Consider the following 26,704-nt stretch of genomic DNA (forward strand, 5'->3'; position numbering starts at 1 on the left):
GGGCTTCTGGTTTTTCCAGTAGTCATGTATGGATGTGAGAGCTGGATCATAAAGAAGGCTGAGCGCCGAAGTATTGATCCTTTTGAATTGTGGTGTTGGAAAAGACTCTTGAGAGTCCCTTGGGCTGCAAGGAGATCCAACCAGTCAATCCTAAAGGAAATCAGTCCTGAATGTTCATTGGAAGGACTGATGCTGAAGCTGAGACTCCAATACTTTGGCCACCTAATGCGAAGAGCCGACTCTTTAGAAAAGACCCTGATGCTGGGAAAGACTGAAGGCAGGAGGAGAAGGGGATGACAGAGGACGAAATGGTTGGATGGCATCACCGACTCAACGGACGAGTTCGAGCAAGCTCCGGGAGATGGTGAAGGACAAGGGAAGCTGTGCTGCAGTCCATGGGGACGCAGAGTCGGACACAACTGAGCGACTGAACAACTGCGGCTTCTACACCCTCTAGGTTGCCGCATCAGAGCACACATCCCACCTAAGCCGCAGTTTTCGGATTCCGGATTTGCCTAGGGACTCGGAGGAGTGCTGTCGCTCTGGGAAAGATGAATGAAAGGAGGAGTGGGGCGGGGCCCGGCGGGGAGGGGGCGTGGTCGCTGGCGCGGCGGGGCTGCGGGCGGGGCGGGGCCGCGCAGGGCCGTTCCGCAGCTCGCCGGCGCCCCGCCCCGCCCCGCCCCCGTGCCGCAGCTCGGAGGCCCCGCCCCGGTCCGCCCCTCCGCTCGCTCCCCAGGCCGCCGCGGTGCGGAGTGGTTGCCGGAGCCGGTATCCGAGACGCGGCGGCGGCGGTGCCGCGAGCCCCGAGCCCAGCCCGGCCCGGCCCGGCCCGCGCTCTCCGCCCCTGCCTCCCTGGCCGGCGGCGGCGGCGGCTGCGGGCGAGCGCGCGGGGCCCGGGCCGCCCCCAGCCCCAGACCCGCCGGGCCCCGCCCCCCGCCGAGTGCATGAGGTTGACGCTACTTTGTTGTACCTGGAGGGAAGAACGTATGGGAGAGGAAGGTGCGCGGGATGCGGGCGGCGGTGGCGCCGACCTGGGGGCCGGGCGGGCGGGGATGCTGCGCTGGGGGGGAGACGGAGAAGCAAGGGGGGCCGGGCGCGGGGAGGGGGCCGGGCCTGCCCGCCGCGGAGGCCGGGTTTGCGGCGAGGCCGCGCCCCTGTGTCGTCCGGGATGAGCTCGTCCTTCAGAAGCCCGCAGGCCCCTCCCTGGAAAGATCCCATCCCGTTTTCCCCTCCTCAGCCCCGGTGAGATGCTCCCTCCACCCCTCGCTGGCGGAGAGCCCCCTCCTCCCTTTCATCCCCGCCTTCTCCCATCCTCCGACCGACGACCACCCCGGAGGAAGCCCGGGCACAGCCCACCCAGCCCTGGCCTCCATCCGCGCGTGCTGTGTCCATCCCAGGCTCGCCCTGGGCCACCCGTTATCGCGTCTCTAACCGGCCCTTGGAAGAAAGAGTCGTTGGGAAAGCCGCAGCCCTGCGTCCGAATCGCAGCCCCAAGTCTGGGCCGGCTCTCTGACCTTGAGCCAGGCGCTACCTTCTGGGCCTCAGTTTCCTTGTTTGTACAGTTGGCCCCCGCATAGTTGGCGTGCCTGGGAATCTAGGGGCAGGATGGGCAGAGCAGAGATATGAGTCCGCCGAAGCTTGTGGGCAGCGGCCCCCACCCCACCCCCTCCCTGCACCAAACCCACTGCCTGCTGTCAGTCTTGACTGGGAGGATGATTAGTCTTTCTTCTGCCCCTTTCACCTACTACGGTCCAAGGCTTGGGTTTGCAGGACAGTTACGGTAGGAAGATCCCCACGATTCCCTCCCTAGCGTCTCCTTTCCTGGGGTTCCTCCTCTGAGCCATCTCATAGGCCCACCTGGTCCAACAAAGCTTCTACTCTGCCAGCTCCTCCAGCCCTGCCCTCCCCCCAGGTCCATGAAGGCCCACTTGGAGCCACCTTACGGAAGCTCCTAGGCCCCTGAGTCCTCTTGAAGGGGCAGGCTGTGGCCTTGGAGCCTGGTTGGTGACCTTGCAAGCTTTATCTTGTCCAGGGCTCAGTCTTCCCATCTGTGCAATGGGAAGGGGCAAGCTGGGAGATCTTGCAGGGCCCACCCTGCTCCGAGGGTGCCAGGCCCCAAGGATGACTAAGCATGCCTAGTGGCCCAGCTTAAAGAGGTGCCAGGCCTCCCTGGGAGCAGGTGTCTGGGAGCTCAGCCCTGAGGCCCTGGCCCCTTGTGAGGCCAGGGCATAGCCAAGCCTTCCAGGGGTCTTTAATACAGGATGCACCAACTTAGTGCTGTCCACTCCCTGCCCTTCAAAAGAGCTCCTCTTCCTGGGCAGGCAGCAGAGGAGAAGGGGCTGTGACGAGAGTGTCAGCCACTGCCTTCCATCTGCTTTCTTTTTTCACATTTACACTGCCAGAGCCTGAGCTGAAGAATGCTCTTGCTGGGGGGTGGACCTCTGCTACCTCCTCCTTAGCTTACATAGAGAGAAACTGAGGCCCGGGGGGCTTGGAGACTGAGCCATGGTCTCAGCAACTCTCATTCTGTCTCCTGCTCTGCACGGACACTGCTCAGCTTGGGTGCTGCGTGTGTACAGGGGGCTTTGTGGAGGTGTACATGGGGTCCAGCGAGGCAGGCCAGGCCTACAGCAAATGGCCCCTCCTGAGTATGGTTCCTAACGCTCTTTCCACCCCTGCAGGAAGCGAGTTGCCCGTGTGTGCGAGCTGCGGCCAGAGGATCTACGATGGCCAGTACCTCCAGGCCCTGAATGCTGACTGGCACGCAGACTGCTTCAGGTAGGGCAGGCTAGTGGGGGCTGGGGTGCCCGAAAAAAAGCTTGCCAGAGGCAGGGGGATCTCTCTTTGGTCCTGGGCCTCAGTTTCCCATCTGTAAAATGGGGCATCTGGCTTAGAAGCTCCCTGGAGGCCTCTCTTTTTTGTCATTCTACACCTCTGAAGAGAGAAAAGGAGAGACCTGCATTTATGCTGATAATCCCAAGGCCTGATGGCACCTTGGCAGGCAGGGGAGTGGAGGGTGATCCACCTTTACCTTCTGGATGCTGGTACTTCAGGGAGAAGAGGCAGACCAAGCAGGCCTTGGGAGGAGACGGGCCCCCGTCGTGGCCCCAGGCTCCTTGCAAAGATGCCTAACCAGGAAGACCAGTCCCTTCCGTCCAGGACACCAACTCCCAAGTACAGGAGAGAAGGATCAGGGTTGTGGTGGTGCACGTGGGGACGCAGAGGTGGCCCAGCAATCCAGTACCACCATCCTGAGAAACAAGGCCAGAGGAGGGCCTTAGAGAGCCCTGTGGGGCCTGAGCTGGGGTCCAAAGGATGGGAGATTTCCCAGGTGGAGAAGTGTGGTAGGAAGCAATTCTAGACAGAGAGCCCAGCAGGTGCAGAATGAATGAATGGTAGAATGAATGGTGACGGGGCCTGGCCCAGCCAGTGGCCAGCAGAGTTCAGGCAGAAAAGCACCAAAAAGGAGGGAGGTAAAGTTGGGGAGGCCCTGCTGGGGTCAGGGCCACTACCACCAGCTGAACGAAGGGTTAAATTTGGGCACCGGGAGCCGCCAACGAGGGTTTTTTTTTTATGTTTTAAAAATAATTTCTAATATTTTCCACACTTTAGCAAGGGCTGGACACTGGTTTAAGGACTCTGTATAGTTGGATATGTGTGGTCTCCTTTAGTTGGGACACAGAGTGGTTAATTCTCTTGACCAAAGACACACAGCCGCAGGGGTGAAATGAACATTGGCTGGGGAGCCCAGAGGAGAGGTGAGGTGGGTTCCATGTCCTGGGCTTCCCAATCAGGTGTTCAGAAGGAGGCATTCGAGGAGGAACGGGGCTCTGAACAGGCAGAGAAGACCACATGCACGGAGACAGGGAAGGGGGAACAGTGCCAGCAGCTGAGGCATGGAACAGCTCATCTGGTTGGACAGAGTGAGTCGACGGATGTGATGAGGAGGCAAAGTTAGGACTGATGTGTGAAGGGCCCTGAATGCCAAGATAAGGAGCTTCTGAAGGCAGTAGGGAGCCAGCGGAGAGTGTCAGGAAGCAGGGGAGGGTTGTGAGCAGAAGTGCTACTGAAAAGTGCCATTCCAGTGGGCAGATGGTGGTCAGGTGACAGGGAAGGGACTGTCACAGTGGTTCAGGGATCTGTGCTCATAAGACCCGACCTGGGACAGTGACTCAGAGCAGAGAGAGTTTCAGATCTGAAAGGGACGCTATTTGGCAAGTTAGTCATATTAGCCACTGTTCATCAGTGACTCCTGGATGTCATGTCCTCAAGCCTTCACCACAAGTGTAGGAGGTACCATCATTTGCCCAATTTCCATGTTAGAAACGGAGGCTCAGAGAAATCAAGTAACTTACCAAAAGTTGCAGCAGCGGAGCTGGGACTCGAACCTGTATCTGTCTCACTCCAAGTCACTGCAGAGTTGAAGAAGTCAGGGACCATGGGGGAGGAGCTGGGGGCTGGTGAGTGCAGGGGCACACTAATCTAAGCCATTTGGTTCTGCACCCCCGGGTGCAAAGGAGACGAGTGGTCCGTTGGGTCTGGTGGAGCTGGGGGCCAAGTTGGCCATGAGTCATGCCCTGTTCTCTTTGAGTTGGAGAAGCAGTAGGTTAACCAGAGTGGCCCTGCCCTGCCCACAGCTGGCCGAGGTGATCTGAGACCCGTCCCAGGCGGAGAGATCAGAGAAATCAGCCCACTGAGGGCCGGCAGAGGGGATTGAGATGAGGCTGAGAGAAATCAAGGGAAGAACTTTGGGGGTCCCTGTGTGTGGGGTGGGGAGGGAGGGAGAGTCTTGGGAGACGTGGGGAAGGGGCAAGAGTGCGCCTGCAGAAGCCACAGAAGGGCAGAGTGGGGCAGGACGTGTGGAACCCAACTTGGGAGGGGTCCCTGCCCTGTTCACCAGCAGAGGAGGGAGGCCCCAGGTGGGGACAGTAGGGAGGGGGCACGTTGGGTTTGTCCCTGGTGTGGTGGGGCCACAGGGAAGGCTCCCACAATGGGGCAGGGGCCCACAGGCAGTAAGAGTCGTGGCTTCCCCTGCTTCCATGACTCCCACAGCATTTCAGGCCCCACGCTGTGTGGTTCTCCCAACAGCCCCCAAACCTGGTTAAGGCCACCAGTCCTCACGCCCATGACAGGAAAGCAGCTCATAAAGGAGGGACTGCTTGCTGGGCCCCCTGGAAGTGCTAGCCCCTGGGCTTCAAGGCCTCGCAGTGGGAGGGTTGCTGTGGGCCCACGGAATGCCTCTGGCGTTAGCACTAGGGGTCGCTGTCACGGCAGGGCCACCCCCTTTCTCTGTCCCAGCCTTCTAGAAGGTTGGGGCCAGGCCCAGGGTGGTCCAGGCTTCCTTTGGCCCAGCTGTTGCCTCCGGGAGGTCCATTCTCAGAAAAGCATGGTGCAGGAGCCCCAGGGCTGCTGTAACTCTGGTAACATCTCCCTGGAGGCTGGTGGGGCCTGGAGGGCGAGAGCTCAGTGCGCAGCTGGCACTGGGGGCCGGAGCCTGGGCTGGGATGCCCCCCCCTTTTCAGGGGACTTTCAGGGAAGGAGGATAGACTGTTCGTGGAAGTCAACCTCTGTTCCCTTGGGGGCAGCACCGGAAGAAGCAGCTGCTCCCTGTCCCCAGAGAGTACCCGGAGCCTTTCAAAGCAGAGGCCGAGGGGGACTTCCCAGGCAGTCCAGTGGTTCAGATGCCACACTCCCAGTGAGGGATTCTCAGGTGGAGTTAGTGGTAAAGAATCCAGTTGCCAAGGCAAGAGATGCAAGAGACACGGGTTCGATCCCTGGTTCGGGAAGATCCCCCTGGAGGAGGAAATGGCAAGAATTTCAGGAAATTCTTGCCTGAAAATTCCATGGACAGAGGAGCCTGGCAGGCAACAGTCCATGGGGTCACAAAAAGTCAGATACGACTGAACACACACACACACACTCCCAATGCAGAGGGTGCAGGTTCGATCCCTGGTCAGGGAGCATCCACAAGCCATGCAGCAAGGCCAAAAACAAAAGAGGCTGCGGGCTGTGGAGGGCGCCTTTCTCTGATGTGCAGGGCTGAGGGCAGGGCGCAGCCAGGCCTCCCTATCTGCACCAGAGCCCAGGCAGTAGGGCCTTCAGCTGCTTCCTGTTCTGAGCTAAGACCAGGTCCGCCAGCACCCACACTGCCGCATCCTCCTCCCCTGCCTCGTGGCCACGCTCGCCCCTCCCTCGGCAGCCTCCAATCCTGAGTGCCTGGAGCGGGACGGGGAAGCAGCTCTGCCGGCCCACCCCTGCGCTCCCCGCAGCCTCCGGGGGACCCAGAGATAGGCAGCAGCGCAGGATGCTGGCCTCCCCCCTGAGAAGACGGCGTGTCTTCATCAGAAGGGCCAAGTAAGTGGAAAGCCCCCCTCCTGTCCTGTCCCAGGCCTCAGGCAGGGCCTGCGGTGTGAGGGCTGGGGCCGGCTGGGGCCTGCTGGGGCCGGAGGCCACGGTGGGACAGACCCACCTGAGGCCGGGTTCTGGGGCAGGAGAAGTGAAACTCCTTGGTCACTGTTGGCTGCTGGTCGAGGGGGAAGCAGGCCGAGGCTGCGGCCCCTGGCCCTTCTGGTACAGGTTCCCATCAGGCTGGTCCCCCAGCTGCTCTTTTGCACCCTTGGTATCCAGAAATATGATTCTGGGTAGAGGGCACCCCTGGGAGGGATTGCTCTTTCCTTGAGGGGGTCATCCCGGTTTCCCAGCCTGGCCTGTTCAGCCCCCCCAACTCCACCCCACCCCACCCCCAGTGCCCTTCTCTCCTGCCCAAGGTTGGCTCTGCCATTGCCTGCTCTCAGGGAAGGTACAGTATCCTGGGTATTCCTCCCTGGACACCCTTTGTAGGGACATGACCTGCCCCACCTGCCTCCTCTGGCTCCTGCCCAGATAGGGGCCTGAGGGATGAGGGGATGCCCAGGGTCAGGGGCTCCTGTGTGCCTGCCATCAGCAGTGTCCACCGAGGCCCCAGGGGGCCGGCCACTAAGCCTCTGTGTGACCCTAGGCTGGGTCCGCTCTCTGAGGTGGAGGTCCCCTGGCCGAGGTAGAAGCTGAGCCCCAGGCTCCTGGGAGCAGTCCCGAGGACGCTGGCGGATGAGAACTGCTCCAGGCTGACGGAAACACTTACGTTCTCCGTGAGCGGCGAGCACCGTTTAAAGGTGCCTGGCCTGGGACCTCAGAGAGCCGGCAGGTTATAATGGCAGAGGCTGGGGGGATGCAGGCAGCGTGGGGAGCCCGTGGTGGGGCATCGGAGCAGGTTGCGAGGAAGTGGTTATTGGGGAGCTGACTGCAGTCTCAGCGCGTGAGTGAATCAACAGTCGCGTCTTCCAGGGCTGCTGCAGTGTTGAGTGTGTGTGCGTGAGCGAAGTAGTTCTCCGGCAGAAGAGCAGTCTCTGCCCTGGAGGAAGGTGACTGCCGCTGTCCCGCCCACTGGGGCGGGGGAGGGGGCTTCCAGCCGCCCGGAGTCGGGTGAGACTCCCGCGGGGACACTCCCGGGACGCGGTGGAAGGGCGCAGTGACTCCCGGATCGGGGTGCGGGGCGAGCGCGCCCCGCCTCTGTGCGGAGCCCGCTCTCAGGCCGCCACCTTCCCTTCCGCGCTGGGTTAGAGCCCCCCGGGGGCTGCGCTAGGGACTTCCCCTAGGGACCTCCCCACCCTGGGCGTCCTCCCCCCCTGGCTCGGTAAGTTCCTTGCCCGTCGCCCACCCTGCGGTAAGACGTCCACCCACCATAGGGGCCGCGAGTGTCGGGGCAGGAAGGGCCGCGGGGGCGCCCGATGACGTCATGGCTCTGGTCCAGCTGCTTCCGCCGCAGCGCCGCCTCCCACATCCCAGCGCTGCCTCCAGGAGCTTTCCTTGTCCCCTCCGCCCACCATTGGAGGTTTCAAAACCTGGGCATTTTGTGCTCCTCTGCCACCCGCCCCCACCCAAAGCCCTGAGCTGTGGTCCCCAGCGCCTCCCTTGAGGCTCCCAGACAGCAGGGAACCTGCTGGATCCTCTTAAAGGGACAGCGTCCCATCAGCGCTCTGGTTGCTGTCCCCTCCCTCTCCCTCCTCCTCCTCCTCCTCCTCCTCCTCCTCCTCCTCCTCCTCCTCCTCCACCCCCACCCCCCCACCCCCCGCCCCGCCAGTTGCCTAGTTCAGGAGCAGTTATGGAGCACAGTCAATGAGCCCTGCCACTCTGCAGGCTACAATAGAGTGGAGGCCTCCCCGGCTGCCTGGGGCACGGGGCTCTCTGACCCAGTCCCAGTCTATCCTGCCCTCCTCTCTCCTAGATTGTTCCTGCACTGAGCTAGGAGCTCTAAGCCTGGTCCTTCTATCCTTGTGTGACTTTGGCACATCATGCAGAGCACCCAGACAGCAGCAGAGCTGGACGGATTCCCTAGCAGTTGTCTGCATGGCATGTCCTCAGCTCAGACATACCTGTGCACGCCAGGACCCCGGTCAAGCTCTACGAACCCAGCAGGGCTCATGCCCAGGGTGGAGGGGCTGTTGGTCACTCAGAGTCCATTCTTGGATTTGTTCACCCTGGCTTAGCTGGGCTGCTGGTCCCCACCCCACCAGGACCCTTGAGCGTAAAGAAGCCAGGCGTGTCGGTCTAGCTCCTGACTGTGGAGTTGTGCCTAGGAAGAAACCTGTACCTCATTTCTCTGCACCTGCCCTTCAGGGGCTCCACCAGCCAGGCCTCCCTGCTCCCTATGCCAAACCCTGTTCCTGTTACCGGCAGCACCCATGGGGCTGGCTGGAGTCTAGGAAGCCAGGAGATTTCCTTGTCTTAGCTAACTGATTGGTCTACACTGAGCTGAACTCCTGCCTTCTATCTTAGTGCACCTGGGAGCATCTTCGTGGGGCCTGTGCTGCCCATCTGTATGACCCTGGGTGGAACAGACCCTCTCAAGTTCATCTGCCTCGTCTCTAGAAATGGGGATAGCCATGCCTGCCTCATGGTAGCCTGTGAGGACTAAGTAAATTTAAGCAAGAAGGTGAGCCTGTCATACAGAGTGAAGTAAGTCAGAAAGAAAAAACAAGTATCATATATTAACACTTATCTGTGGAATCTAGAAAAATGGTACTGATGAACCTATTTGCAGGGCAGGATAGAGACACAGACGAAGAGAACAGACTGTGGACACACCCGGGAAGGAGAGGGTGGGATGAAGCGAGAGAGCAGCTTTGACGCTTATACACTACCATGTGTAAAACAGATAGCTAGTGGAAGCTGCTGCGAAACACAGGGAGCTCAGCTCGATGCTCTGTGATGACCTAGGGGGTGGATGGGGGGGTAGGAGGGAGGCTCGAGAAGGAAGGGATATGTGTATACTTACAGCTGATTCACGTTGTACAGCGGAAACCAGTAGAACATTGTAAAACAACTATATTCCAATTAATTGTTTTTTTAATGGAAAGATGTGAGCACTTAATAGGTCTTCAGAGCTCCAAAAAGACACCTCCATTTACATCAGCAGCCTCCCCATTGCTGGGAATAGGAGGACGAGAAGGGAGAAGAAGCAGACTAGACTAGATGAGTGGGGCTCACAGTTTGTTCCAGTGCCCCCCGCAACATGAGTCCTGGGCTCCCAGGTTCTTCCCTGGGCCTGAGAGTAAGTCTTCTGCCCACACTTGGCCCTCTTCCTTGCACGACAGGGGATGGGGGCCTCAGATGAGGAGCACTTCTCACCCCAGGGCTAGCAGGTGGACCGGACACTCTGGGTGCAGAACTGCTGTGGTGGGGGCATGGGGTTGTGATTTGAGGTTGCACACAGGACCAAGGCTTCTGGCCGAGGGACCATGGTGGAGGGAGTGGGGTGGTCACCAAATCCATCCCTGAGTCCACTCACCAAGCCCTGTGCCCAGAGCAGGCTGCCTCCATCCAGAGAGCACACCTTTCTCTAATGCTGCCTGGAGACTGGCAGGGCCCAGGTGTGGGGGGAAAGGGTGGGCCCCTCTGAGTCCCAGCTCCCCTTCCACCCAGGTGTTGCGAATGCAGTGCCTCCCTTTCGCACCAGTACTACGAGAAGGATGGGCAGCTCTTCTGCAAGAAGGACTATTGGGCCCGCTATGGCGAGTCTTGCCACGGATGCTCAGAGCACATCACCAAGGGGCTGGTCATGGTAAGTACACCCCCCAACCTTACCTGGTGGGTGTGTGTATGTGTTCACAGGTTACTCCCTGCCCCAGATCTCTCTCCCATCATCTCTCTTGTTCTTCTTTTCACTGGTTTTCTGATTGCCCAGTGCCTCCTGAGCCTGTGTGTCTGTCTGTATCCCTCAGTCCCCATCTGTGGAGCCAGCTCTGCCCCCAAGTTGGTTTGGGGCTGCCCTTCTGAGAGGAGGCAAAGGGGAGAAGCTACAGGGGCTGAAGGAACCTCTGAGCTGGGTTGTGGTCCCCTTCCCCGCATGCCCCCCCCTACACACACACACTTGCTTCCAGGTGGCCGGGGAGCTGAAATATCACCCCGAATGCTTCATCTGCCTCACATGTGGAACCTTCATCGGTGACGGGGACACCTACACTCTGGTGGAGCACTCCAAGCTGTACTGGTGAGCGCCAGCCCCTCCCTGATTCTGGCGTGCCCCCAGGTCTCCCATGCCAGGGCCCTTCCCTTTTCTGCGAGAGGGCAGTCATGGTGACAGTGCAGAATCCACTGGGAAATAAGACACCGAAGTCAGATGGAGGAAGCCTGAGACATCAGCTCTCTTCCTGACATCATTGCTGTGTAACTCTGGCACCAGCGTGAGCACTAACCCTGTAAGCTCTGGACTCATCCCCAGCAAGACCGCCCACACCCCAGACCCAAGTGCAGGGGTCCCCAGGCCACTCACACTTCTGACCAACCAACTGCAGACTCAGGGATCCCCACAGCGCCCTCAGATTTGATACTTCATTCAGTGACTCACAGAGCTCAGGAGAGCACCACAATCACAGTTTTTACTAAAAGCTATACTACAAAGCTACAGTCATCAAAACAGTATGGTACTGGCACAAAAATAGAAATACAGATCAATGGAACAGGATAAAAACCCAGAAATAAACCCATGCACCTGTGGTCAATTAATCTTTGACAAAGGAGGCAAGACTGAAAAGCTAAAATCAGGACCAGCCAGGTGGAGACACACAAAGGGCAAGTCCGGGAGGTCTGGAATGCAGAGCTTCCACGCGTTCCGCTCATAGAATCAGGACATGTGATCTGTCCTCGCCAGCATCACCACAGTTTTTATTGGAGTTTCGTTATGTGGCGTAATTGACTGAATCACTGGGCATGGGGTTGAACTTGGGCTCCTTGAGGTCAGACTGGATCAGGATGGCAGCCTCTCATCACATGGTCAGTCTTTCTGGTGACCAGCCTACCCCTACCCCCCTACCCCCGCCTGAATTGGCTCATTAACATTAACTCAAAAAAAGACAAAAAATAAATAAAAATTTTGGTTCGATGCATGGGTGCTCAGGGCTGGTGCACTGGGATGACCCTGAGGGATGGGATGGGGAGGGAGGTGGAAGGGAGGGTCAGGATGGGGAACACATGTACACCCATGGCTGATTCATGTGAATGTATGGCAAAAACCACCACAATATTGTAAAGTAATTAGCCTCCAATTAAATAGAAATTTTGAAAAAGAAAGAAAAACAGATAAAAGCAAAACCAAAAACATTAGCTCAAGTGTGGGTTGAGGGACTCATGAAAAAAGAAGACACACTCCTGAGGATTTAGAGCCTCTTTCGCAGGAACCAGGGACAAAGATCAGAGAAATCCTTTAGTGTGGCAGCACTGATAAAGCTGGATTTGAGGGCAGCATGGCTTTTGAGGCTCCCAAATGGACTTTTAATGACTTCCTCCCAAATGGGATTTATCCCCAGGTCTCATCCTGGCCAGCTGACAGTGTAGACAACCCTGAATGACTGAGCCCCAGAGAGGGGCAGGGCCTGCTCCCAGCCCACCAAGCAGCCAAGACCCTCCTCTTCCCATGGGGAGCAGGAAGGCGAAGGTGGAAGGAGAAGAGAGCCCGGGCCTGAGGGATTGTGGGGGGTGATGCTGCTGACTGCCCTGACACACTTTTCTTCCCACTCTTGGGTCCCCACCGCCGGCGGCTCTTGCAGCGGACACTGCTACTACCAGACCGTGGTGACCCCCGTCATCGAGCAGATTCTGCCCGACTCCCCTGGCTCCCACCTGCCCCACACGGTCACCCTAGTCTCCATCCCAGCCTCAGCTCATGGCAAACGTGGCCTCTCGGTCTCCATCGACCCCCCTCACGGCCTGCCGGGCTGCAGCACGGAGCACTCTCACACCGTCCGCGTCCAGGGGTGAGTGGCTAGGCTGCCAAGGCTGCAGCTGGTGTGGCTGTGGGCACGGATGCCTTAGGTGGGCAGGCCGACTCGGGCGGGGACTGAGAACGGGTAAATGTGAGCCCAGATGGAGCCCAGCTCCAACAACCTGCTATACCAGCTGTCTGATCCAGTCATTCCTCCAAGAGAAAAAAATCTGTAACAATTGCCAGATAAAATATTTAAAATGTTCTCTTTACTTACTGCATGACCAAAGAAGAAAGAGAAGCAACCAGGTCAGGAGCAGGTGAAGAAGGGAGCCTGAGGGTGTCAGCAGAGCATGGAAGGCAGCCATACCTTGAGGGCAAATCTAAATCAGGGGTGGGGGGGAGGGAATTAAGTTTCACTTTTGAAGTCTTCTTGTGGCTGAGCATCTCTCAAAGCCCAAGCGACTAGCTCTAGGAAAGTGAGTCTAGTAAGAGAACACTTATCCCTTCTCCATAAAGTTGGGACACCCCCCGCCCCCACAAAGTGCTCTCAAGGTGAGGAAGAACAAGAAATAAACCGTGCCTTCCACCAGCGATTTCCACCCCTCCTTCCCAGAACTGGAAAATAAACTGATTTGAACCTGAACAGAAGGGGAGAAGGAATCTCCCCTGAGAATTCAAACACTTGAGTTTGCCAACCAAATTGACAAGCCTGGGTAGTTCAAAAAGCCTCCAGGAGAAGTTGTAAAAGTTTAAAGTACTTCTCCACTGGGAATGTCCCTAGGCCCTGACAGAAGCAGATGCAGGTGGGACCCACCTCCAGGCTTCAGAGAATTTCCTGAGATGAGTGTCCCAAGGAATAGGAGCCGTTCAGTCAAAAACCACAGAGCACGTGTGGCAACAAGGCACTGTGATCGCAAGCCGACAGCAGCAACGGGGCAGGAGCAGACCTACAGAAACTGCAGAGAGCAAGATTATCAGAGACCATGTAAAATGCGCATGCTCCGTGTGTGTTCTTTTTCTGTTTACTCCTGTGTTTTAATAAGTAAGAGATGCTTGGGAAAAGTGAGTAAAGAGCAAATGAATTTGGAAAAGAACCAAATAGCACCTCTAGAAGTGAAATACAGGTTTAGTACTAGTAGAGCAAGGTTTTAAACAGCTGAAGTGAGAAGCAGAAACACGAGATGAAAGTAGAGAAAGAAAGGCTAAGGTGTACTAAGAAAGTAGAGAGGCTTAAGAAAGTAGTGAGGCTAAGAAAGTAGAGAAAGAGAGGACAGAGTGAGTGGATCTAATTATCCATCTAAAATCCCAGAAGAGAGAATGGGAGAGAGGCAGTATTTAACAGCTGAGAACTTCCCAGAGGGGATAAAAGATGTCAATCCACAAACTCAAACCCAGTAAATCCCAAACAGAAAAATAAGAAATCTACCCATGGATCACCCCCACAAAGGCAAAAAACATATATATCTTAAAAGTAGCCATAGGGAAGAAACAAATTTCCTTCAAAAAAAGACCTGACTGTGGTCTGGTGGTTGAGACTCCAAGCTTGCATTGCATCGGGCTCAGGTTCGATCCCTGGTCAGGCAACTAGAAATCCTGCATGCCGCAACTAAGACGTGGCGCAGCCAGATGATTTTAAAAAGACAAAACAGAATTCTATACTCGATGAAAATGTCCTTCAAGGGTGAAGGAAAGGGCTTCCCCGGTGGCTGAGTGGTAAAGAATCTGCCTGCCAATGCAGGAGACATGGGTTCAATCCCTGATCTGGGAAGATCCCACATGCTGCGGAGCAACTAGGTCAGTGCACCTTAACTATTGAGACTGTGCTCTGGAGCCTGGGAGCCACAACTGCTGGGCCCAGGCGCCTGAAACCCGAGCTCCACGATGAGACACCCGCACACTGCAACACGTAGCCCCCACACACTGCAGCTACAGAAAAGCCAGCACTGCAACGAAGACCCTGCACAGCTCCAAAAAACAACAAACAGATAAATCAATTAAAAATTAAAAAAAGGAATGAAGGTGAAATAAAGACATGTTAAAGCAGACAAAACAGGATTTGATACCCGCAGATCATCCCTAAAGAAAATTCTAAAGGTTGTAGAAAAGGCCTGAGATGCAAGAAGAAATGAAAGTTAAGGGGCCAAGCCAGTGGCTCATACGCTGTGTGACACTGAGCTGCTTCCTTGTCCTCTCTGAGCTTCGTGCTGCTGCTGCTACTGCTAAGTCGCTTCAGTCGTGTCCAACTCTGTGCGACCCCATAGACAGCAGCCCACCAGGCTCCCCCGTCCCTGGGATTCTCCAGGCAAGAACACTGGAGTGGGTTGCCATTTCTTTCTCCAATGCATGAAAGTGAAAAGTGAAAGTGAAGTCACTCAGTCATGTCCGACTCTTAGTGACCCCATGGACTGCAGCCTTCCAGGTTCCTCCATCCATGGGATTTTCCAGGCAAGAATACTGGAGCGGGGTGCCATTGCCTTCTCTGAGCTTCGTAGTCTTTGTCTAAACCATGAGGGAGTCAGATACCTTGGAGCCTTCTAATATTTCTCCTGGGCCTTCAAGGACCCTTGAGAAATAGTTGTCTGAGTGTAGGACAACTACCCCCTTGGAGTCAGTGAACTGTTCCTTCCTTGGGAGTCAGTGAACAGTTCTCACACGCCTGCTGGGTACCAGGCCAGTGCCTGGTGAGAAGTGAAGATGGTTGGGGCAGGAGTGGAGAGGGTAGCGGGAGAGAGGAGGAGGCTGGACTTGATGCTGTGTTTCCAGCCCCATCTGGAGCATCAGCCAGGCCAGCAGCTGCCTTCCGCACACAACTAAGCAGACAGACTGGTGAGAGACAGGGAAACTCCCAGACCAGCTGGACCCTGACAGCAAGGCAGAATTTTAGAAACAGAGAGTCAGTGACACCTCCTCCCTGCCTCCCTCACTGGGCGAGCATTCTTTCCAGCCAACGTCTGCTTTCCCAGCAGTCTGCGAGGGGCCACACCCTTCTCAAAAGCATCCCAGCTTGCCCAAAGGCAGCTGGCCAGATTGAACTGTTTGTTTGAAGAGTCTTAGCTGGCCACTTTTTATTTTGTTTATGTGTATTTTGTTTATAGCAGCATTGAAAGGGAAGTTAAATTTATCTTTGCCCCAGCCTCCCCGCTACTTGAGCAGGAGACTGAGGCAAGGGAGACGGAGAGTCTAAGGAATATATATATATACACGCTTTCCTATTGGTTTTTCGGCCAAGCCGTGCGGCTTGTGGGATCCAAGTTCCCTGATCAGGGACTGAACCCAGACCACCCCATAGTGGAAGTGCAGAGTCTTAACCACTGGACTATCAGGGCAGTCCAGGAAATATATTTTTAAGGCCATATCCTTGGAAGAAAAGTTACGACCAACCTAGATAGCATATTAAAAAGCAGAGACATTACTTTGCCAACAAAGGTTTGTCTAGTCAAAGCTATGGTTTTTCCAGTGGTCATGTATGGACGTGAGAGTTGGACTATAAAGAAAGCTGAGCACCAAAGAATTGTTGCTTTTGAACTGTGATGTTGGAGAAAACTCTTGAGAGTCCCTTGGACTGCAAGGAGACCCAAACAGTCCATCCTAAAGGAAATCAATCCTGAATATTCATTGGAAGGACTGATGCTGAAGCTGAAACTGCAGTACTTTGGCCACCTGTTGCAAAGAACTGATTCATTGGAAAAGACTCTGATGCTGAGAAAGATTGAAGGCGGGAGGAGAAGGAGCCGACAGAGTATGAGATGGTTGGATGGCATTACTGACTCAATAGACATGAGTTTGAGTAAACTCCCAGAGTTGGTGATGGACAGGGAAGCCTGGCATGCTGCAGTCTGTGGGGTCGCAAAGAGTCAGACACGACTGAGTGACTAAACTGAACTGAACTGATCCACAAGAAGTCTCTGTGAAAATATAGTCGCGATTTTAAAATTTTTTATCTTGAAAAATACCAAGTTTACAGAAAAATTGCTGAAATAATAAGTGTATTGAATACCTATACACCCTTTCGGGCTTCCCAGATGGCGCTAGTGGTAAAGAACCCACCTGCCAATGCAGGCATGTGGGTTCAATCACAGGGTCGGGAGCATCCCTGGGAGGAGAGCATGGCAACCCACTCCAGGATTCTTGCCTGGAGAGTCCCGTAGAGAGGATCCTGGGGGGCTAGAGTCCAGGGGGTTGCAAAGAGTCAGACACAACTAAAGTGACTTAGCACATGTACATCCTTTACCTAGGTTCATCATTTTTAACTTTTTGTCACGTTTGAGATATGTGTGTGTTTTCGTCTATGTATATCTAGGTGTGGGTGTATCAGCATATATATATTCATTTGGATATGTTCATACACACATGTGCATGTATTGCTGTTATTTACTGAATCATTTGAGAGTAAGCTGTAGGCACCATTGACTCATCCTTTCCCCAAATACTTCAGACATTCTCCTGAAAATAAAAGCATAAATTCTCTTTATGTAATTACCCACTGTGTCCTATAGTGCAACTATATGACAGTTAGGAAATTTACCATCAATATAATACTTTTATCCAGTATACAACCCCGAACTCGGATTTTGCCAGCCGTCACAATGCTGTCCTCAAGTGTCTTCAGCTTCTTTTAACCTGTGCCAGTGCCTCTGCTTTCCATTGTCCTTTATGCCCTTGACATCTGTGAAGAGTCCAAGTCAGTCGTTAGGAGGATGTCCCCCTCCCCCGCACTTGGGTTCCTCTTCCCTAGATTTGGGTCGTGCATTTTGCCCTCGTAACTGATGCTCTCTCCTCCTCTGTGCATCTTAGTGGTAGACACAGGAGGTATAAAGTGTACCCTTCACTGGGGATGTCAACTTCGATTATTTGGTTAAAGTGCAGTCTACTCTCTCCGCTGTAAAGGATTTTTTTCCCCCTTTGCAGTGTAACCAGTGAGTCGTCTGTGAGATTTGAGTCTAAATATCCTGTCCCCAACCACCTTTCACTAAATGGTTCTTGCCTTCATGATAAGTCTTCCCTATAGCAGTTACTACTGTGATGGCTACAAAATGATGATTTTTCTAGCTCTGTTCTTGCTGCTTCATTTGTTAACCTGACTTCCCTGTGTAAGGAAGCGCTTCTCCCCCACGTGAGAATATACTCTCAATAATTGAAAAATTGCTAAGACTGTTTTTCTTAAAGCTCTGTCTCCTTTCTGTCCTGCCACCACCACAACCATATCCCTCTGCCCCAGCCCTTCCGCATCTCAAGGCAGAGACAAACATTCCTTGAAAAGCTTTAATGAGGACAAAATGAAATCAGATCATTAACACTCAGGAGGAGTTAAAAGAAGCAAAGTAGTGTGGCAAGTTGGCCATCTGTGACTTAGCTCGTGGCCAGCTAATGGAAGTCACCAGCCCCACCTCACCTGTAGCTGTGGTTCAGGGAAGGCTGCTTACCCCTTCCTGCCAATCTCGGAGGAGTGGGAGCCTTAGGCTCGTTTTGCAGGGCATGTTTGGGGGTCAGGCAGGAAGCCAGTAGGTCCAGACCCTCTTAGGCCTCTTTGACACTCGTCTGCTCCAAGCATCACAGGCAGTTGGAAGGAGAAGTCTGCCCTCCGTAGCAGAGACAATGCTCTGTTGAACAGGAGCCCCCGAGCATCTCACTGTTGCTGCTGTTGCTGTTCAGCCACTAAGTTGTGTCCAACTTTTCTGCGACCCCATGGACAGTAGCCTGCCAGCTCCTCTGTCCCTGGGACTTTCCAGGCAGGAACACTGGAGTGGGTAGCCATTTCCTTCTCCAGGGGATCTTCCCGACCCAGGGATCTAACCTGCATCTCCTGCATTGGCAGGTGGGTTTTTTTACCATCTGAGCCACCAGGGAAGCCTGAGCATCTCGTATAGCAGGGCAGATACCTCGGGGCATGGCATTTTCCACCACCCATGGCAGGCGTTGCAATTAACGTAGAACTCTTCCCACCACCCAGACTTCGGTGTTCTGGACAACTGCCACCCACCAGTCATGCAAGACAGCATTGTTTGCCCCCACACTCCTGATCTGATCCCCTTGGCCTTGGCTTCCTGGGGCAGGCAGGGGTCTGACCACTGCCCTGTGCCCACAGAGTGGACCCAGGCTGCATGAGCCCGGATGTGAAGAATTCCATCCATGTCGGGGACCGGATCCTGGAAATCAATGGCACCCCCATCCGGAACGTGCCCCTGGACGAGGTGCGGGTCCCAGGTCTGGCAAGCAGGGTTGGAGGTGGTGCCTTCGTGCCTGCTTGCCACCACCTGAGACTCACCTGTCCACGTGCCTGCTCTCCCCAGATTGATCTGCTGATCCAGGAAACCAGCCGCCTGCTGCAGCTGACTCTGGAACATGACCCCCATGACAGCCTGGGCCATGGGCCGGGGTCTGAGCCCAGCCCCCTGGGCTCCCCGGCTCACACGCCCAGTGGGGAGGCGGGCAGCTCCGGCCGGCAGAAGCCTGTGCTGTAAGTCAGCCCTGCACCGTGATGCTCTGTATCTTGTTACTTTCACTGACACTGGGCCTCAGTCGGGGTGGGGAGGGGTGGTCCCTGCCCTCCAGTTGCTCACAGTCTGATGGAGAAGTCAGCCCCGCAAAAAAAAAAAGAACACGCCAGCAAGGGGTGCAGGGAGCTGGGAAGAAGAAGGGGAATGAGAAGGAGGAAATGGGGAAGCGGCGCCCCCAGCCAGGGGTGACAGGGCTCCTGGGGTGGACCACAGCCCTGGCTTCAAGGAGCCGCTGGCCTGGCGCTCAGGATGCTGTGGCGTCTGGTGTGTGTTGAGAGGTGGGCTCCGAGGCGGCAGCTGGTGGCCAGGGTCTCACAGCACAGTGATGCGTCCCACAGAGACCACTCTGGTCCCCTTTTCGAGAAGGTGCTCAGGACCAGAGACAGCCGGAGGGCTGTGATGTGGTCCAGGTTGGAGGGGCCAGGGGCACCTCTTAAAGGGAGGTGAAGGGTGCAAAGAAGAAGCCCAGAGACAGCCTGGTCCTCACGCCACTCACTCTGGGGCCTGCTCAGGACTCCTGGTCAGGGGCACACCTGGGGTGACAGCCTTTACACTAGGAAGCAGTGACCTCGAAGGCCTGGGTCTCCTCCTCCCCCGTTTGGAGCTCAGGTCACCCTGCAGGGCCACCTAGGGGCGTCCTGCGCAGGTCGTCCGCCTCTGCACCTCAGGGCCAGGACTCAAATGCTGGGAGACAAAGCATCTGATCCAGGGTCGTCAGGCAGAGAAGGCCAAGGGCAAACATTCCTTCCTGAACGGGAAGTCCAAGCCAGACAGGGCACGGAGTGCTCGCATCAGGGCAGGGCAGGGCTCTCATGATGGTCCCTGGAGAGCTGCCCGGTCCCACCCTTCCTGACTACGGGCGATTTACATGGACTGGCATCGGTGGGGCATGGCAGGCTGGGGGAAGGGGCAGGGCCCTCGGCCAGGGGCCCACCTGACACCGGTGGCACCTGGCACTGGTGTGTCTCCCCAGGAGGAGCTGCAGCATCGACAGGTCCCCGGGCGCCAGCTCCCTGGGCTCCCCGGCCTCCCAGCGCAAGGACCTGGGTCGCTCCGAGTCTCTCCGTGTGGTCTGCCGGCCGCACCGCATCTTTCGGCCTTCGGATCTCATCCATGGGGAGGTGTTGGGCAAAGGCTGCTTCGGCCAGGCCATCAAGGTATGGGGCATGCCAGGGAGGGAGGGGACCACCTGGGGGTGACCTGTTGGCCCTCCACCCTCTTCCCACCAGTGTCCCCAGGAAGCCACAGTGGAAAGGTGTCTGGCTTCCAGGCTCCCTGGCCAGGGCTTGCCTCCCCCTGGGCCTCCTCGAGCTAGCTACCATATGTAGGTAGACTGCGTGAAGGAGGTCGTAGGGCAGTGGCTTCTCAGAGTCGGGATGAGAGGGCAGCCCAGACTGACCCTGAAGGCTTCCTCCCCCAGGCCCCTCTACTCAGCCCAATGTGGGCCGCTCACCCCCTTCACACTCTCACGACCAGCCCTTTCCTGCCTCTGATGTTCTCTGGCAGTGGCCAGCCTAGAAGTTTCACGTTTATAGAAAAGGCACCAGCCAGGTTGCCATGTCCACCAGCCAGGCCTCAGCCCCTGGCCCCGTGTGTCCATCTGCCTGGGGTGGGGTGGGGTGGGCCTCCTGCGGGGCGGCCTGGAGCAGAGCCCGTGCCCCACGTGTCCCCATGCAGGTGACGCACCGAGAGACGGGCGAGGTGATGGTGATGAAGGAGCTGATCCGCTTTGACGAGGAGACCCAGCGGACATTCCTCAAGGAGGTGGGTGAGGGGCCTGCCCCACCCTTGCCCATCGAGAGGGGGTGGGTGGCAAAGGGCTCCGGGAGGAAGTGACACTCAAGCCCTCATTGAAAGAAGACAGACTCTGCCAGGAGGGCGAGAGGGGCAGGGACATCCCTGGGGGTGGGGGCAGCCCAAGCAAAGGGCAGGGCGGCGGCAGGTGAGGCAGGAACCCCCAGTGAGGGGGTGGGGTGTGGAGACTCCCCCTTCTTCAGAACTGCCCATGGCGGCTTCTGGTGGGAGGGGTGGGAGAAGATGGGGGCGCAGTCTGTTTGCACCCCACTCCCCAGGTGAAGGTCATGCGATGCCTGGAGCACCCGAACGTGCTCAAGTTCATCGGGGTGCTCTACAAAGACAAGAGGCTCAACTTCATCACCGAGTACATCAAGGGCGGCACGCTCCGGGGCATCATCAAGAGCATGGTGAGTGCCGGGCGGAACCACGCCCTCCCCCCCACCCCACCTCCACCCCCACCCCTACCCGCATCCAATCCCAGCCGCTCCCACCGAGGGACCCTGGACCCAGAGGCTCCTCCCTGGGCCCCAGTCTCCCAGGCTCTTCACTGGGGATCAGCCTCTGATCTCAAAGCCGCTCTTCAGGAAATTGTTTGGAATTGTTCACCCACACCCCTTGGAAGGGACAGTTGGGGGTGTCGTAGAGAGTGAGGGGGTGATCATCAGCCCCTACAGGACACTCACCCCCTCCTGCTTTTCTCACCCACTGTCCTGTCCCTGTGGCCCTGTTGGCTCATCCTGGACTTTTTCCCCCCTCACCCCCACCCCCAGGATAGTCAGTACCCCTGGAGTCAGAGGGTGAGCTTTGCCAAGGACATCGCTTCTGGGATGGTGAGTAGGCTCTGATTTCAGGGGCGGCACGGAGTGGGGGACGGTCCAGTGGTTAAGAATCCATGCTTCCACTGCAGGGGACATGGGTCTGATTCCTGGTCAGGGAACTAAGATCCCACCTGCCTTGCTTTGCAGTTCCCCCTCTCCCGACCCCTGCCAAAAAAATTCTCTACCATTCTCCTAAATTCCATAGGAAGCTTCAAGAGAGGACAGAGGGAACCCAGTGGGAGGGAAGATGGGAGCCTTGCGGAGGATGACGGGTCATCCTTGTGGCTGGGGTCCCTCAGCGCGGCTGCCCCCTCATCTCCACGCCCCTCTACCCTCAGGCCTACCTCCACTCCATGAACATCATCCACCGGGACCTCAACTCCCACAACTGCCTGGTTCGCGAGGTGAGCAGCCAGGGCTGCAGGAGGGCCCAGCGGGACCGCCGCCCACCACACTCCTAGCAGGTTGGGGGTCTGCTGGGAGGGTGACCGTCACAGAGAATGGCCCACAGTGTGGCCATGGGCCATACCAGGCTGCATCAGCCCGGAGGAGGGCCTGGATATGGGGCTGGGGCAATCAGGGGAGGTTTACTGAAAGAGATTTGGGGCAGGGAGATATACTTCAGTGGGAGGCAGTGGGAGCAGGCAGCCCGGGGTCTAGGGGTCAGTGATGAGGAGACCACAGGCTGACCCCAGAAGGCAGAGGAGGGAGTGAGCAGGTGGTGGTGGGAGCGTGTCTCAGCGTGGCCCTGCTTCCCCATCTCCCCAGAACAAGAATGTGGTGGTGGCCGACTTCGGGCTGGCGCGGCTCATGGTGGACGAGAAGACGCAGCCCGAGGACCTGCGGAGCCTCAAGAAGCCAGACCGGAAAAAGCGGTACACGGTGGTGGGCAACCCCTACTGGATGGCGCCCGAGATGATCAACGGTGAGTCGGGGGCCCCACAGGGCACATCCCTGGGGCCGCATGGTCCCAGGCGGAACTGCAGGAGGCAGAGGTCCCAGCCACCTCTTCCTTCTCCTCGAGTCCTAACATAAGTTTCCTTTTGCTGCTGCAACAGATTATCACAACTTGGCTTAAAAAACACAAATCACCCTAGGGACTTCCCGGGCGGTCCAGTGGTTAGGACTCCATGCTTCCAATGCAGAGGGGCACAGGTTTGATCCCTGGTCAGGGAAGTATGAGCCCACTGAAAGTGACAAGTGAAAATGTTAGTCACTCAGTCATGTCTGACTCTTTGTGACCCCAAGGACTGACTGTAGCCCACTGTCATGAAATTCTCCTCTGTCCATGGAATTCTCCAGGCAAGAATACTGGAGTGGGTAGCCATTTCCTCCTCCAGGGGATCTCCCCAACCCAGGGAGCAAACCCGGTCTTCCACATCGCAGGTGGATTCCTTACCATCTGAGCCACCAGGGAAGCCCTACATGTCATGAGGTTCACCCAAAAAATTTAAAACCGCACACACAGATTATCCTATAGTTCTGGAGGTCAGGAGTCCAGTATCAGGCTCGCTGAGCTAAAGTCCAGTGTCAGCAGGACTGCGTTCCTTCTCGTGGCTCGAGCGGGAAGGATCTGTTTCCTTCCCTTTTACAGTTTGCAGAGGCAGCCTCACTCCTTGGCTCCTGGCCCCTCCTCCAGCAAGGCCAGCAGCGCACGCAGTCTCTTCTTTCCGACACCCGTATCCACCGTCACCTCTCTTACCCTGACCCTGACTCTCCGTTCTCCCTCACAAGGACCTTTGTGATCAGAGGGCTCAGCCAACTAACCCAAGATCATCTCTCCATCGCAAGATCCTTAACTGAGTGACACCTGCAAAGTCCCGTAAAAGGCAGCACATTCAGGGTCCAAGGAGCAGGCGGTCCCTGGACAGGGTGTAGGGTCTCTCAGGACCATTATTAGGCCTCCCACAGAGTCCCCTTCTCCCACCCCATTTGTTTTTTCAGGCCTGTCACACAGTGATCCCGTGTGTGCCCAGACTGGGGGTGATAAAGTCCATCCACAGGCAGGGGATGTGCAAACACAGGGTCAGGACAGGCAGACTGGGGGTCACCTTAACACCAACTCTGATCAAAGTTAATATAACCCACCCCCTAATAACATAACTGGTAAAGTAAAAGAAAGTGAAAGTGTTAGCATTAGTTACTCAGTCATGTCTGAACCTTCAACCCCATGGACTGTAGCCCACCAGCCGCCTCTGTTTATGGAATTTCCCAGGCAGGAATACTGGAGTGGGTAGCCATTTCCCGCTCCAGGATATCTTCCCGACCCAAGAATCAAACCCAGGTCTCCTGCATTGCGGGTAGATTCTTAACCATCTGAGCCATCAGGGAAGCCCTGTAAAGTAGGGTTAATAGTCCCTATCTTGAAGAAAAGAAAAAGAATAAAATAAATAAACAAAAAGAGTCCCTATCTTTAAGAAGTGGTATGAAGATTGGGTAAGATTTGTAAACTAGTCAGGATTCAGTGAGAGTGGTTGTCCTGATTATCTGTAACATTATTAGGCAGACGGTATTGTTCCCATTTTACAGCTAAGGCAGGCCGAGGCTCAGAGAGTCTGTATCAGTCCCTGAGGCTGCTGTAACATGTGCACAGACTGAGTGCTCGCAGCAGAAGTCTGAAATCCAGTAGAGCCTTGCTCCCTCCAGGGATTTCAAGGGAGAGTCCATTCCTTGCTCTGTCTAAGCTCTGACCCTGGCATTCCGGGCTTGTGGCCACATCGGCCCAATCTCTGCCTCTGTTTCCACATGGCTGCCTCCTCCTGTGTATCTTCTCCTTTTCAGTCTCTCTTATAAAGACAGTTAGGATGGCATTTTGGGGCTTCCACGCTGGCTCAGTGGTAAAGAATCTGCCTGCACTGCAGGAGATGCAAAAGACTCGGGTTCAGTCCCTGGGTCGGGCAGATCCCCTGGAGGAAGGCATGGCATCCCACTCCAGTATGCTTGCCTGAAAAACCCTACGGACAGAGGAGCCCAGCGGGCTGTAGTCTAAAGGGTCACAAAAGTTGGACACAGCTGAGTGAGTACACATGCAGGAGGGCATTTAGAACCTGCCCAGATAATCTAGGGTGGTCTCATCTCAGGATCTAGAATTGTATCTTCAAATCAATTCTTTATCTTTCCAAAAACAGTAGCACAAACGGGCTCTGAGGGTCTGACAGTTATCTCTCAGGGTCACCACAGGGTCCATGACATGCCCGGAGTCACAGAGTTGGTTAGTGACTGAGCTGGACTTGGAACCCCTTGCCCAGGGCTTTCACCCTGACCCCCCCTCAATCAGCCACCAGCCACCCCTCCCCCGCCAGCAGGCTGGCTCAGCCTGGGTGGGCCCAGGTAAGGTCAGAGCCCAGGGCCTGATCCCGCGGAGGCTGCTAGCACCTGCCTCCTGGTCCCCACCTATGGGTCAGCACATCCCCCTGCGGGCAGTCCCCAGCCTGGCCCCCTCGCCAGCTGGCACCCCCGGCCCTGTGCACCTGCCAACCGTAGTCTCTCCATCCAGGCCGCAGCTACGATGAGAAGGTGGATGTGTTCTCGTTCGGGATCGTCCTGTGCGAGGTAGGCCCAGGGGCGGGTGGCAGCTGGCTCTAGCCCCCTCCCCACGCACTCTGAGCTGCAGGCTGGAGCCCTACGGGGTCCCAGGTCAGGGAGGCTGTGGGGACGGGCTGCCCGCCACTGCCTGCATCCCCGTGGTCAGATGGGTACCAGACCCACCCTCAAACCCATCCGGGTGGCACCCAGCCCCAGGGCCCCCCAGGTAACTGCCGGGCCTCGTCTGGACAGATCATTGGGCGAGTGAACGCTGACCCGGACTACCTGCCACGCACCATGGATTTCGGCCTCAATGTGCGAGGCTTCCTGGACCGCTACTGCCCCCCAAACTGCCCCCCGAGCTTCTTCCCCATTACCGTGCGCTGCTGTGACCTGGACCCCGAGAAGAGGTGAGCAGGATGCGGGGCTTAGGGCGGGGTGTGGGTGGGGGGATTCCCGAGCAGAGCCAGAACCCACCATGCCCCCACCTCCTGTCTCCCACCCCCCACCCCCACCCAGGCCCTCCTTCGTGAAGCTGGAGCAGTGGCTGGAGACCCTCCACATGCACTTGGCTGGCCACCTGCCGCTGGGCCCACAGCTGGAGCAGCTGGACAGGGGCTTCTGGGAGACCTACCGGCGTGGCGAGAGCGGACTGCCCGCCCACCCCGAGGTCCCTGACTGAGCCCAGCGCCCCTGGCTGCCCCTGTCCGCCTCCATGGAATCTGCCCGGCACTGGATTCCTCTACAGGAGGCGGCCTGGGTGTGGCGCCCTCACCGGGGCGGCGGGCACCCAGACCCTCCCCCGCGCCGGGCCCTGCCTTGCCCCATCTCTGCCCCCGGCCCCAGAGCTGGTCTGGCCTCACACACACCATCACCTCACCCTGCCTTACCTCTGTCTTGGTGGGGCCGCCCCCTCCCGCCTCTCCTTGCATGAGCTGGAGGGCCCGTGTGAGCTGCGCCCTGTCCCGCACCTGCCCCCCGGCCCACCCCCATGCACACTCCGCTGTCTGCAGCTCCTCCGAGGCTGGGCTGGAGGACAGGCCGCCCCCCCGACTGTGGCCCATCATGCGTGTTCCTGGGAGCAGACAGGGAGTTTGGGGCCCGTCAGCCCCCCAGGGGGTTGTCTCGGTAGCAGCAGGTATAGATAATTATCCAAACCCCAAAGGGAGAGAGGTCTGCTCCCGTGGGGCGAAAGTCCCAGGGGCCAGACAGCAGCCCTGACTCGCTTTGGGTCTTTTCCTTTCTTTATTGAAGCCACTTTAGTGGGAAGCAGGTACCAGGCCTCAGGGTGAAGGGAGGGTCCCTGGAGGGGGAGGGGAGCCGTGGTCCGGGGGCCAGAGCTGCTGGGGGGCGCCGCAGAGGGTGGTTGGGCAGAGTCCCCCAGCCTCCCAGCCCCCTGAAGTTCATCTCAGCACCCCCTCCAGGCCTCTCCCCAGGCTCCTTGCCAGTGGCTGAAGCAGCCCCTGCCCCTCCCCACACCCCTCTGTCCTCTGGGTTCTTTCTGTGTAATCTATTTTTTAAGAAGAGTTTGTATTATTTTTTCATAACGGCTGCAGCAGCAGCTGCCGGGGGCTTGGGGTTTTATTTTTTCCGGCGGGCGGGGGTGGGGGGCCATTTTGTCACTGTGCCTCAGTTGAGCATCTAGGAAGTATTAAAACTGTGAAGCCTTCTCAGTGCACTTTGAACCTGGAAAACAATCAAAAACAGGCCCATGGGACTATGACTCAGGGAGGTGACAAGAGTCATCTCCATCCAGGAATGGGGACGTCTAAGGAACAAAACCCAGACTCAGAATAATAAAATAAATTCCGTACTCCCCCCCCAGA

At 56.8% G+C, this 26,704-nt stretch overlaps 1 protein-coding gene and 1 long non-coding RNA gene across 7 annotated transcripts; one reads left to right on the plus strand and one right to left on the minus strand.

Moving 5' to 3' along the window:
- The first annotated feature begins 891 nt into the window (after positions 1–891).
- On the plus strand, positions 892–26,704 carry LIMK1 (LIM domain kinase 1). 4 transcript variants are annotated; one of them, XM_027527156.1, is made up of 16 exons: positions 892–999; positions 2,682–2,778; positions 9,961–10,099; positions 10,419–10,528; positions 12,084–12,290; positions 18,327–18,432; positions 18,532–18,698; positions 19,712–19,895; positions 20,416–20,502; positions 20,811–20,942; positions 21,306–21,365; positions 21,692–21,757; positions 22,122–22,278; positions 24,850–24,905; positions 25,131–25,288; positions 25,398–26,704. In XM_027527156.1, exons 1-16 carry the CDS (start codon positions 945–947, stop codon positions 25,558–25,560), a joined length of 1,944 nt encoding a protein of 647 aa, XP_027382957.1. In that variant the 5' UTR covers positions 892–944; the 3' UTR covers positions 25,561–26,704. The 4 variants fall into 4 exon arrangements, with proteins under 4 accessions (XP_027382957.1, XP_027382959.1, XP_027382958.1 ...); XM_027527158.1 differs by lacking the exon at positions 892–999 and adding an exon at positions 1,144–1,242; XM_027527157.1 differs by lacking the exons at positions 892–999; positions 2,682–2,778 and adding an exon at positions 6,050–6,354.
- Positions 1,249–5,787, minus strand: LOC113883446. 3 transcript variants are annotated; one of them, XR_003508645.1, is made up of 3 exons: positions 4,356–5,787; positions 3,032–3,251; positions 1,249–2,048 (listed from the first exon to the last, which is right to left on the minus strand). It is a non-coding gene; the product is annotated as an uncharacterized LOC113883446 (long non-coding RNA). The 3 variants fall into 3 exon arrangements; XR_003508646.1 differs by having other exon boundaries at positions 1,249–1,594; positions 1,944–2,048; positions 3,032–5,787; XR_003508644.1 differs by having other exon boundaries at positions 1,249–1,594; positions 1,939–2,048; positions 3,032–5,787.

The sequence above is a fragment of the Bos indicus x Bos taurus genome, chromosome 25, assembly GCF_003369695.1.
Source record: "Bos indicus x Bos taurus breed Angus x Brahman F1 hybrid chromosome 25, Bos_hybrid_MaternalHap_v2.0, whole genome shotgun sequence".
In the NCBI taxonomy this organism is placed as follows: domain Eukaryota; kingdom Metazoa; phylum Chordata; class Mammalia; order Artiodactyla; family Bovidae; genus Bos; species Bos indicus x Bos taurus.